Source organism: Nelumbo lutea, chromosome 2, assembly GCF_056320005.1.
Source record: "Nelumbo lutea isolate HS-2025 chromosome 2, American lotus-T2T, whole genome shotgun sequence".
Taxonomy (NCBI): Eukaryota; Viridiplantae; Streptophyta; class Magnoliopsida; order Proteales; family Nelumbonaceae; genus Nelumbo; species Nelumbo lutea.
In genome coordinates, this window is record NC_142685.1 from 23,497,161 (window position 1) to 23,510,239 (window position 13,079).

At 39.4% G+C, this 13,079-nt stretch overlaps 1 protein-coding gene across 1 annotated transcript; it reads left to right on the top strand.

Annotated features, from left to right (window-relative positions):
• Positions 1–11,703: 11,703 nt before the first annotated feature.
• On the top strand, positions 11,704–12,342 carry LOC148869208 (putative mediator of RNA polymerase II transcription subunit 26a). Its single transcript, XM_088969902.1, has one exon. It carries the CDS (start codon positions 11,704–11,706, stop codon positions 12,340–12,342), a length of 639 nt encoding a protein of 212 aa, XP_088826028.1.
• The last annotated feature ends 737 nt before the right edge of the window (positions 12,343–13,079 follow it).

Here is a 13,079-nt window from a genome sequence, read left to right on the forward strand (position 1 = left end):
GTTTAGCTATTTGAATGTGAGAATGACCTGAGCCAATCCAATTCGAAAAAAACTAGGTTGGGTCATGGTTCAACCTGTTGATCCGATTGTCAAGTCTAATTGAGACTATTTATGCATTGTTAGAAGTTTCAACTCTTTAATTTTTTCAATTTAGTCTTTACTTTTTATTGTTTACTCTTTAACTTGTTAAATGTTCAACTTTTTTTATTTATTTTATATTTGGAATTTTAAGGTTAATTTCTTTAATTTTGGCAATTTTCATGTAGTTTTTCTTTATTTTTTAAATTTCAGTTATTTTTTGGGATGACCCAAATTGACCCATGGATCAACCATAACTCGAACATTTAGGGTTAGGGTCTAGCATTTGATAATCCAACCCGAAATCAACCCGAAGTGTCTTGACCCAACCCGAACCTAACCCACTCAACCCAATTGCCAGGTCTAGTTTCGATACATCGGAACAGGTGTACTTATACTAAATTTCACACTTTTATTGTTTTAGGTTTTTTTTCTCAAAATTTTACTGTATGACCATCTTTGTGTTATTTAATTATTAAAACAAAAAATTTCCTAAAAATTAGTGGAGCCCATAAGATACACAGATTTTGTTATGCAATAACATATAAAAATTCATTATTGTAAATTTTGTTAATTTTAGAAAATTAAATAACAATAATTTATTGATATTTTATGACATTTTCAATATTAATTGAATAACAATAAATTACAATAGTTTCAAAATTAATTACAAGATTTAGAAAAAATAATTTACCACAAATGATTTGCAAAATTATCAAAACAAACTATTAATTTTCAATAAACTTGCATATTTAGTTATTGGTTGAATTTTCACTACATTAATATTTTTAAATAAACAAATTATACAAAAGGTTTATGACATTTCTAAATAAAAGTTATGCAATTTACCAAAAATAATTTAGCACAATTAATGAAAAATTACCAAAATTCATTACCAATATTACCAAAAATATCTTTGCAAAATTGTCAAAGCAAATTATTATTTATAGGTAAAAATTTTACTTAAACTAATTTTTGGTAATTATTAACTTTTGATAAATAGATCATTTAACAAAATTATAAATAAATAATTATAGTAAATGAAAATAACAATAAATTCTGTTAATTGAAAAAAAGAAGAAGAAAACAATATATGTTAATTAAATAACAATAAATTTCACTAATTTCTGATGATTTTCAAAAATTAGTGATTATAAATAAAAAAATAACAGTAAATAAAAATAAAAGGTTAAACAACAACAATATCAATTAATAGTAAACTGCAGTAATTTTTTAATTTCTAAAATTGAATAATGAGAATTTATTGATAATTTTTTTGTAATTGTCAATAATTAATTAAATAAAAATAAATTACAATAGTTTCAAAATTAATGACAAAACTTACAAAAAAAAATATGATGTACTATGTACCACACTTAAGTATCAAAATTACCGATATTACCAAAATTATATGTGCAAAGTTACCAAAACAAATTATTATTTTTTGGTAAATAAATTTTACTCAAGTATTTGTAAATTTCGAGAATTGTTAATTATTGTTAAATTATAATTGAATACATAAATTAATGAATCAAATTTTGTAGATCGAGTTTCCATATTCTCTTTTGGTAGAACACCGAATTTGGATATACCTATCCGAATTCAAGTCAATCTATTTGCAGCCCCATTCCATATATTAAACTCGTGGCCTATGCATTATAGTTGCAATCTTGCTTAAACAAAGGAGAAAGAAACTGGTTTGGGGTTAGATCAAACTCTCGGACCCATGGGCCAGTCCACACAAATACGCTCCAACCTAAACATCTACGGGGCTGGGCCTAGATTATCTTATCTATTTATCTATATATATTGTAAGACGGTCCACGTTATTATGCATTTTCTTTGGCTCTCTCTCCTCCCCTTTTTCCATCACTCTCAAACCGCCAAATCAGCAACCCCATTATACATTTCAACTTATATTCACGTTTCACGTTCCAAGTTATTAAGATATCTAACTTCACGTTTCACGTTCCAGAGAAAGGCATCTTTAAGAATCGTAATATATATGGAAAAGGGAATAAAGATCCTGATTTATATAAATCCAAAATCAATGTAATGATAAAAAGAAATCGATGTTTAGTAAGTAGCGTAGGTCGGTAGGATTCAATAATCTTGCCATTGTCACATTCTTCTTCCCATAAAACACTACCCGTTCTTGCATTCCTAGAAATCGACACTCTTCCATTCCCAGAAACCGGCGGTACTTTACCTTTGTTTTCTGCCACAGTTCAAGAGACGATGGAGTCTATTAGCCTTCTTAGCATCGCTTTTAACCATCTTTTTCTTCTCTACTAACAGGGGGTACATTACCCAGTCTATTGACACAGTCCGATCGTTCTTGGATGGAGATTACATTAGTCTTTTTTGGATGCACTATGTAGACCTGTAAAGACCTCCATTCAGTTTTTTGGACGCACTGTGAAGACCTCTTTGTGAATAGACCGATTCATGGTCTAGATAGCCCCCCATGGCCCGGCTGATATTTTTTGGGTTTAGACAAAATTTTAGGCCCATGAACTCGGGCTCGGGCTTTTTCAAGTAAGTCTAGCCCGATCTGATACTATTATATATAATAGAAATATGCATTATTTATATATAAAATTATTATCAAATATTAATTTTCTATTCAGGAAATATGAATTAATTATACCAAAAATAGGACATTTTGTGTGCAGATAGGGCTTTGGGCTTTATATATTGAGTTTGGGCTCATGATCTAGGCCCGAAAGTCAGGCCAAGCTCGAGTTCAGGTCTGGACATTGTCTGTTGATAAAGAGGCAAAGCCCAGCCCAAACCCATCCTGGCCCAACCCGTGAACAGGTTTATTTGTGAATAGACCTGTTCATGGACCGGATAAGCTCGACGGGCTGGTCTGGCCCAGCCTGTTATAAGTCAGGCTTAATCATAATTTTAGGCCTGCGGGTTCAGGCTCCGGCCTAAAGCACCAGGCTTGACTTTTCCGGGCTGGGCTTGAGCTTTCTCAAAAAAGCTCAGCCCGAGCCAAACTTGATACTTTATATTAAATAATAAAAATATATTTTATTTAATAAATAAATATATATATACAATATTTTTTTGTTGTTCTTCTCTTTTTTTCCAAGTAATAGTGAGATGTTTATTAGTTTTTAGTTTTGAAGATTTTTAATATAAATAAAATACTTTTTTATTGAATAAAAAAAAAGAAAAAAATTCTGTTTTCAAATTTCTGGCCAGGTTTGGGCTTAGGCCCAGACTTGAACTCAAGACCTAGGCCCGACGGTCAGACCGGGCTTAAGCTCAGGCCTGAGTGTATTCTATGATACATATACAAAACCCGGCCTGACCCGACCCATGAACAGGTATATCTATGAATAAGTCTCCCAAGTTTCGTGCTCATTGAGAGAATATGGCATATGTGTGTTTGAGTATTGGTAAATGAAAACAGACTTTTCATGATTTGAAAACTCATGTCTATTTTCTCACGTCTTCTTTGACCATCAACTCCTCTAATAGTTATACTGTCGTGGCTCTCCATTTCTTTGTAACGGGGTGAAGATGATGGCCACATTTCGGTTAATGGGTCAAGTCATAAAAATCCAGAAAATTAATTAAATCAGTAAATTTCCACCGAAACTATAGATTTCAGTAATTAATATTTATAATAATTATATATTTTAACTAACTATCGTATTTTAGTTATGTTCACTAATTAAATTATTTTCAGTAATTTTAGTATTTTTTATTTTTTTAATTAATTGATATTTTTGGTAATTAGTATACTTAGTAATTAAAAAATTCAGTATTTCTAATAATTTTAGTTATTTTATTTACTTTTATTTTCAAATGTTTTATAATATTATCAGTTATTAATTATTACATTCAGTAATTGATATTTTAATAATATAATTAAATAATATTAAATACTGAAAGCAGTAATTAGTTATTTTCAGTAAATAATATTTATAGTAAGGGTAAATTACAAAGACACCCCTCTACTATGGGGTCTGTGATAAAGAACCCGCTGTACTTTGATTTGCGATAAAACCCCTTGTACTTTGACCGTGAGACAAATATCCCCTTCCGTTAATTTTTCGTTTAAATTTACCGTTTCAATCCCCCTAATACCCTTTTAATATATATTGGAAGGGAGAAAAGTACTGTTTATCTTCTCTAACCTCGCGATATAGGAACAGCAGCGGCGACAAAGATGGGTCATCATCGTGGCAAATGGATTGCCATCCGTCGTCGATGAGCACCAGCCCCAGCGGGCAACCGCCCTCCACCAGACCCTTCACCCACTCTCACACTCCATCAGGATGTACGTTAAGATAAAAGGCATCCCAGGTGCACCAACCAAACTTGTCTACTATTCCTGGAGGAGCCTTCTCGTCCAGGAGTTCGAAGGTTCCTAGGTGAACCCTCACCTCCTTCATTGCGTCTTTAACAAGACTATATGGATCATCTCCGACATGCATGTACAGTGAGCTCCTGAAGCTTGAGCTTGTCACTTGTGTGTGTCGACCCGCTCTCTACACAAATGCCCAAGTTGTCGTCGTCGCCTGGGTGGAGAGAAGCATGGAATGACACTTCAATGAGGGGAAGCAGCAGAACATAAGGACGGCCGAAGTCCGACTTCTCCAGAATCATGGTCTGGGTCTCGTGTTCGACGTCGCTGCCTTTGTCTCCCACCCAATGCGTTGTCCACCAACTTTGAATTTAAAGATGCTCAGGACTTAATTCCCCTGAGCTTGCCTAGAGAGACGACGTTCCTACTCTTCGATTCTTAGGCATCAAAACCCACATAACAACCGACCGTGTTTGTTTCCTTGTCAGTAGATGGAGCCGCTACAATATCCAAAGGGACACCGGTGAGGATGGGGTGCCCGTTGGCAATGAAATTCGAACCATTGAGAGTAACCAACGATGGCCGGCCATCGTCGGTGACCCCAATAAGGTGTGTGGATCCTTTGATCAAAGTAGGGGCCATGGGATGTGATGAGGGGGGATTTGGCCCTCCAACGATATTGTAACATGTGGCATCTTGGAACAACTGGGTGACACCCGAAACCATTTAGGCAATTTAGCCAAGATGGTGTCCCGAAATGGCGACCTGGCACAGGCACCGACCTGGCGACCTGGCACATGCGCTGATCAGGTGACCTAGCACAGGCGCCGAACTGGCAACCTGCGAGACGTGCTCGCCAACAAATTCGGCATGCTTATCCAAATACTCCCACGATCCTTGGAAGTTGGCCCACGTACCAAACGATCCAGAGGGTGGTCAACGTGCATGGTGGTTGCCTCCGGGAATCTCGGACCACTTTGATGACCTCTCAGAAATCTTGGATGTTGTGCGTAAAGCCCACGCCAAACAATGCCTATATAAAGGCACTAACCCCAATGGCATAGGGGGGCAAATAAACATATTCTAGCTCTCATATTTTGTGATTTTTAGCTCGCAATCTATTATGAGAGTATTGACTTAAGCATCGGAGCGCCCTCGCCGGGTTAGCCACCTCGGGTCCTCTGACATTGATTCCTTGCAGGTCTCTAAAGAACAATAAAGCTCAACAATCAATCTAGCTCGGCCCCCCATTCAGTTCGGTACCTAACCTACCCAGCACGGCTTAGTCAGCTCGGCCTGGTCAGCTCGGCATCCAGGTCCTCATCCAGCAAAAGTTCTCCACTTCAGCCTCTGAGTCATCGGCCACTTGGAAGCAGACCAAATGACGAGGTACATAGCCAAAAAATTGATTCATCAATTGGTACCGTCTGTGGGAAACGCTACAAAAAGTTAAGTTCTCATCTTTTGAAAGGCTAAGTCCTCTTCTTCTAGAAAGCTAAGTTCTCACCTTTTAGAAACTAAAGCTATCACTTTCTAATTTCCATTTTTTATGAACTCAAAGACTAAGCAGGAAGTTGATGGCCAACAGACTAAGCGGCTTTGTCGACTTTATTTCAATTTGGATAAAGCCTCATCAGTCCTCTTCGCGAGGTACCCTCTACAAGATGAGCTCTTCATGGCTTCTGTGGGAGTTGGCAGCCAACAGACTGCATGGACACCCTTGCTGGTCAAGCCATTAAGGGCTCTTGCACGAGTTGGTGACCTAAAGTCAGTAGTGTTGCCCCCGTAGGTCGAGCTCCCAGTAGCTTTTTGTAGGAGTGGGTGACCGGCGTCACTAACGAGGTTGATGCAGCGCAGCCACAACTCTAAAGTGCCAAACTAACAAAAGACCTTGGCACCACATAAGACCCAGTCACCTCTTTGGCATGGGAAAAATCAAGGGTAAGAAGAGTGGACTGCGAGTCGCTCCTAGAGCCTAAGGGCTAAGGTACCGAGCTGACAAAAGACCTCGGCACCACATAAGACCCAGTCGCCTCTTTGGCATGGGCAAAATCAACGGTAAGGAGTGTGGACTGTGAGTCGCTCCCAAAGCCCATGGCCGCAAACACTTGGACTCTTATGACTTGAGAAGCAAATTGGATTGACACTTACGAGATCTTCGAATTAGTCAATCTAGACCAAAAGGAGCAATCTACTCCCTTCACTGAGTTACTTTCAGCTAGGAAGTGGGGGGCAATTGATGAGGGCAGATTTGGCCCTCCAATGACATTGTGACATGTGGCATCTCGGAACAACTGGGTGACACCCGGAACCACTTAGGCAACTTAGCCAAGATGATGGTGTCCGGAATTGGTGACCAGGCACAGGCACCGACCTAGCAACCTGGCATAGGCGCTGACCTGGCGGCCTGGCACAGGCGCCGACTTGGCGACCTGCGAGACGTGCTCGCCGACAAATTCGACATGCATATCCTAACACTTGAACGATCCTTGGAAGTTCGCCCACGCACCGAACGATCCGGAGGGTGGTCAATGTGCATGGCGATTGCCTCTGGGAATCTCGGACCACTTAGACGACCTCTTAGAAATCTCGGATGCGGTGCGTGAAGCCCATGCCAAACAACACCTATATAAAGGCACCAACCCCAATGGCATAGGGGGAAAATAAACATATTATAGCTCTCATACTTTGTGATTTTTAGCTCGTAGTCTATTATGAGAGTACTGACTTAAGCATTGGAGCGACCTCACCGGGTTAACCACCCTGGGTCATCTAACATTGATTCCTTGCAGGTCTCTAAAGAACTACAAATCTCAACAATCAATCCAGCTCGGCCCCCCAGTCAATTCGGCACCTAGCCTGCCCAGGTCGGCCCAATCAGTTGGGCACCTAACCTGCCCAGCTCAGCCTAGTTAGTTCGGCACCCAACTTGCCCAGCTCAACTCAGTCAGCTCGGCATCCAGGTCCTCATCCAACAAAAGTTCTCCACTTCGGCCTTTGAGTCATCGGCCATTTGGATGCAGACCAAATGACGAGGTACTTAGCCAAAAAATTGATTCATCAATTGGCGCTGTCTATGGGAAATGCTACAAAAAACTAAGTTCTCATCTTTTGAAAGGCTAGGTCCTCTTCTTCTAGAAAACTAAGTTCTCACATTTTAGAAACTAAAGCTCTCACTTTCTAATTTACATTTTTTATGAACTCAAAGACTAAGCAGGAAGTTGATGGCCAATAGATTAAGCAGCTCTGTCGACTTTATTTCAACTCGGATAAAGCCTCATCAGTCATCTTCGTAAGGTACCCTCTACAAGATGAGCTCTTCGTGGCTTCCGCGGGAGTTGTCAGGCAACAGACTGCATGGACACCCTTTCCAGTCAAGCCTTCAAGGGCTCCCGCATGAGTTGGTGACCTAAAGTCAGTAGTGTTGCCCCCGTAGGTCGAGCTCCCAGTAGCTTTTTGTAGGAGTGGGTGACCGGCATCACTAACGAGGCTGATGCAGCGCAGCCGCAATTCTAAAGTGTCGAACTAACAAAAGACCTTGGCACTACATAAGACCCAGTCACCTCTTCGGCATGGGCAAAATCAAGGGTAAGGAGAGTGGACTGCGAGTCGCTCCCAAAACCTAAGGGCTAAGGTACCAAGCTAACAAAAGACCTCGGCGCCACATAAGACCCAGTCGCCTCTTCGGCATGGGCAAAATCAAGGGTAAGGAGAGTGAACTGCGAGTCACTCCTAGAGCCCAAGGCCGCACACACTTGGACTCTTCCGACTTGAGAAGCAAATTGGATTGACACTTACGAGCTCTTCGAATTAGTCAATCTAGGCCAAAAGGAGCAATCTACTCCCTTCATTGAGTTGCTTTCAGCTAGGGAGTGGGGGGCAATTGATGAGGGCGGATTTGGCCCTCCAATGACATTGTGACACGTGGCATCTCAGAACAACTAGGTGACACCCGAAACCACTTAGGCAACTTATCCAAGATGATGGTGTCCCAAACTGTCGACCTGGCACAGGCACCGAACTGGCAACCTGGCAAAGGCGCCGACTTGGCGGGCTGGCACAGGTGCCGAACTAGTGATTTGCGAGACGTGCTCGCCAACAAATTCGACTTGCATATCCCAACACTCCCACGATCCTTGGAAGTTGGCCCACGTACCGAATGATCCGGAGGGTGGTCAATGTGCATGGAGGTTGCCTCTGGGAATCTCGGACCACTTAGACGACCTCTCAAAAATCTCGGATACGGTGCGTGAAGCCCATGCCAAACAATGCCTATATAAAGATACCAACCCCAATGGCATGGGGGGGGGGGCAAGTAAACATATTCTAGATCTCATACTTTGTGATTTTTAGCTCGCAGCCTATTATGAGAGTACAGACTTAAGCATCGGAGCAACCTCGCTGGGTTAGCCACCCCGGGTCCTCTGACATTAATTCCTTGCAGGTCTCTAAAGAACTACGAAGGTCAACAATTAATCCAGCTCGGCCCCCAGTCAGTTCGGCACCTAACCTTCCCAGCTCAGTCTAGTCAGTTCGGCACCTAACCTGCCCAGCTCAGCCTAGTTAGTTCAGCACCTAACCTACCCAGCTCGACCCAGTCAGTTCGGCACCTAACCTGCCCAGCTCAGCCTAGTTAGTTCGGAACCTAACCTACCCAGCTCGACCCAGTCAGTTCGGCACCTAACCTACCCAGCTCGGCTCAGTCAACTCGACACCTAATCTGCCCCCAGCTCGGCCTAGTCAGCTCGGCATCTAGGTCCTCATCCAGCAAAAGTTCTCCACTTCGGCCTCTGAATCATCGGCCACTTGGAAATAGACCAAATGACGAGGTACTTAGCCAAAAAATTGATTCATCAGGATGTAGAGATACAAGTTAATACAACACGCGCACAAAAAAGAATGAAGAGATGAAATATGTATATATAGACAGAAAACGAAGAGCCGAGTCTGATCAAGATCAACGCACGCAATGAAAGGCCCAGGAATACCACCTTAAATAGACTAACCAAAAGGGGGAATCTGGATGCGACAAAGAAGGGGCATTGTATCTCGTAAATCTATGAGATCACGGAGATTGCAGCAAGTGGGTTTCTGAGCAGTTGGTCTCTCTTTATCTCTTCACAGACGGTCAATGCCTAGTTCTCATAAAATACAATAAGAACTTCAGTTTCTGCAGAGAGAAATAAAAAGCAGACGATGACTAGAGGGGGATTTAAGGAGACAATCTACAGTCTTTTTTTTGCTATAATTCATGAATAGCTCTGCTTTTTCACAAATAAATTTGGATTCAAGAAAGGATATTATTGCAAGGAGAAAATTTTTAGCTCTATTTTTCACAAACAAATTTGGATTCAAGAAAGGATATTGCAAGGAGAAAATTTTTGAAAAAAAATGGAATTTTATAGAAGAATGCTGTGAGGTAAACGTTTACAAAGAATGGTAAGGGCTAAGGACCAAGGGAAGAAGAGCCAATTGTCTAGAAATATATATACATGGAGGTCGAAGTTTACAGGATTTTTTTTCTAAACATAAAACAAAAATACAATCTACATCAGCCTGGAAGAAATTCCCAGATGTGATGGTGACCAAAGCCGACAATGCCCCTCCTGTGTCGCTGCTGCTGTTCTTGTATCACAAGGTCGGAAAAGATGAACAGTGCTTTTCTCCCAATTGCTTGAATATTTATTACAAGGGTAGTATGGGGATTAAAATGGTGAATTTCAACGAAAAACTAACAGAAGAGGGTCATTGTCTCACGGTCATAGTACAGGGGGTCTTTGTCGCAAAACAAAGTACAGGAGGGGTCTTTGTCACAGACTCCATAGTATGGGGGGTGTTTGTAATTTACCCTTATAGTAATTTTAATATTATTTAGTTATTTCAGTAATTATATTTGATTAATATTTTTCACTAAGTGTGATATTTTCTGTAATTATTTTGAATTTTCGGAATTATAATATTATCAGTAATTAAATAATTACTGAAAATAATATTATCAGAATTATAATATTATTTAGTTATCAGTATTACCAAAATAATTAGAGAAAATCATTGAACAAATATTGAGAATTAAATAAAATAATGAAAATATTAAAAAAACTAAAAACAATTTTTTATTAACTAATTCAAAATAATTACTGAAAATTCAAAACCACTGAAAATAATTATTAAAAAATCCGTATTAATTGTAGTTTCACAATTATTGTAACTATTGCATTTGTTATTAGTTATTTATTGTATTTTTTATAAACTTATTTCAATAATTATGTATTTTTCTATTAATTTTCAATAATTATTGAAGATTAAACTATTGCTATTTATTAGAGATTAGGCTATTAATTTGTCTAAAATTAATTATTTTTATATTTATATTATAAAAAGTAATATATATAATGTATATAATTAATGGAGGATAATGTTTATTTTGAAGTAAATATAATTATTAATGGAGGATATTGTTTAGGCTATTAACAATTTAAAAGAAAATATATTTTTTAATTTAATGGAGAATATTGTTTATTTTGAAGTTGATGTGTTGGGTGATCATTTTCAGCAAAGCTCGGAAATTCCAACCTTGGGCCCAAATTTTGTGTTCAGGCCCACATCAGGACTATGAATTTCTGAACCGGGTCTCGACCTAACAATGACTTGGCCCAGCCCAAACCTGTACAGACACAGGTCCAGACTTAAATTTGAGGCCCGGGATGGATTAGGCCAGACGAAGGCCTGGGTTATAACCGGAAATGGACATGGGCCAGCCTGATCCAAAATCACCCCAGACCCCAGTGGTTGAAAGTCGAAACATGAAACAGAGGAGAGTCCTAAACCGTTATAAATTGGAGAATGCCTTTCCCCATAAACGGTTTACACATATATATAGCCGTTTGAATGTACGCTTAATTTGTAAGTTAGAGAGTCCTAAACAATGTAAGAAGTTTCCAAATTCCGCTTTCCTTTCCGAAATACAAGTGAAGATACGCGAAAATTGTAATTTAGAGAGTCCTAAACAATGTAAGAAGTTTCCAAATTCCGCTTTCCATTCCGAAATACAAGTGAAGATACGCGAAATTTGTAACTTAGAGTCCCAAACAATGTAAGAAGCTTCCAAATTCAGCTTTCCTTTCCGAAATACAAATGGAGTTCCATTTCTAAAATGGAGACTTCCATAGTTCTATTTATAACTCAGAATTGAATATCATCGGTATCTTCATTCTACATTTGCGGTAGATATTTGGGTTTGTTTGGTTTGGGAAACTGTTTGTAGTGGTAGTTTGTTTGTGATCTTGCGGGTTGAGTCGATCATGGCTGCGTCGGATGCTAGCTTGGTCGATTTCTGGAGGAAGTTCTTTCAGGGTGCACACAGAGATATTTTCACTGTTATCGAGAAGGCAATCACGGTTGCCTCTTTGGATCGTCCAGATGAGTTCAAGAGAAACAAGTTAAGAATCATAGAGGCACTCTTCTCGTATGGAATGAAGAATGGCAGCAGCGGTAGGTGCATCGGGTCTGATAGCATGCAGTCTGAAGTGGTAGCAGAGCGAGATTGTAATGAAAAGAAGATCATAGAAAGCAACGTAAGTTGTAGTACCAACAATGGCAGCAACGATCAAACGGAAGAAGTGGTTAAACCGAAGAAGATCGAAGGAGATGAAAAGACAGATGAGATTGAAGAAGTTTTGAGGATTAAAGTGGCTGTTAATTACAATGGTCACCCGGATGAGAAGTCGCTGTTGGAGACGCTAGGAAGACTTCAAGGAATGGAGTTATCTTTCCAGACTCTCAAGGCAACGGAGATTGGAAAGGCTGTGAATGAAATCAGGAAGCAGACCAAATCCAAGAAAGTACGTAAAGTGGCACGGGCTATCATCGAAAGGTGGAGAGCAACAGTTGATCAATGGCTGGAGAAAGAGAACAAAGCTTTATCGTCAGTTTCTACCTAGGATACTATGTCCTCAATTGAATTTGAGGCTACTCAAAGCGATGAACGTACAAAGATGCAGCAGGGATCGACGATTACTACTTACACTGTCTGTGAGAAAAGTGAAACCACCAAGAGAAACCTTCAGGATGCATACCAACGATCTGAGAATGCCAAGAAGCAGCGCTGCATGAAGTTTTTGGAGTTGCAGAAACTTCCCAAGAAGCCCCTGCCTCGTGGGGCCATATAGTTTGTTATTTCTTCATTTTTACTCTTGTAAATAAAACAAAGTTGAAGAACATGTTTTTGTCAAACACCTTGCAAAATTTATGCAGATAATTCTTTTATCACACTCTAACTTTTGTCATCTCCTTATCTTTGGCTTGAATTGTTTTTAATTTTAACCTTCTTTTTTGGAAATTGAATCATTTAATCCAATAACTAATTGTACTCTTTTACATGCCCGTATGTATATATAGAGAAGTCAAGTTGGCTTATCAATTGAGTGAGATGGCTAAGTTGTACAGTTGTTGCTTGTCAAACTTGGAACTGATGATAAGTTGAATTGTGTAGTTCTCTTCATGCAACATTAAGATACTCTGCCATAGTTGTGTAAGAACTCCACTTTTCAGGGGAATTGTAACTTTTTGGTAATAGTTCAGCTTAATCTCAGTGGTGAATCAGGGTCATTTCTTGAACTTCAAAGAGTGACCATTTCTCTTGAGACTTTTTTCCCAGTAGTTCGAATTAACTTTTCAG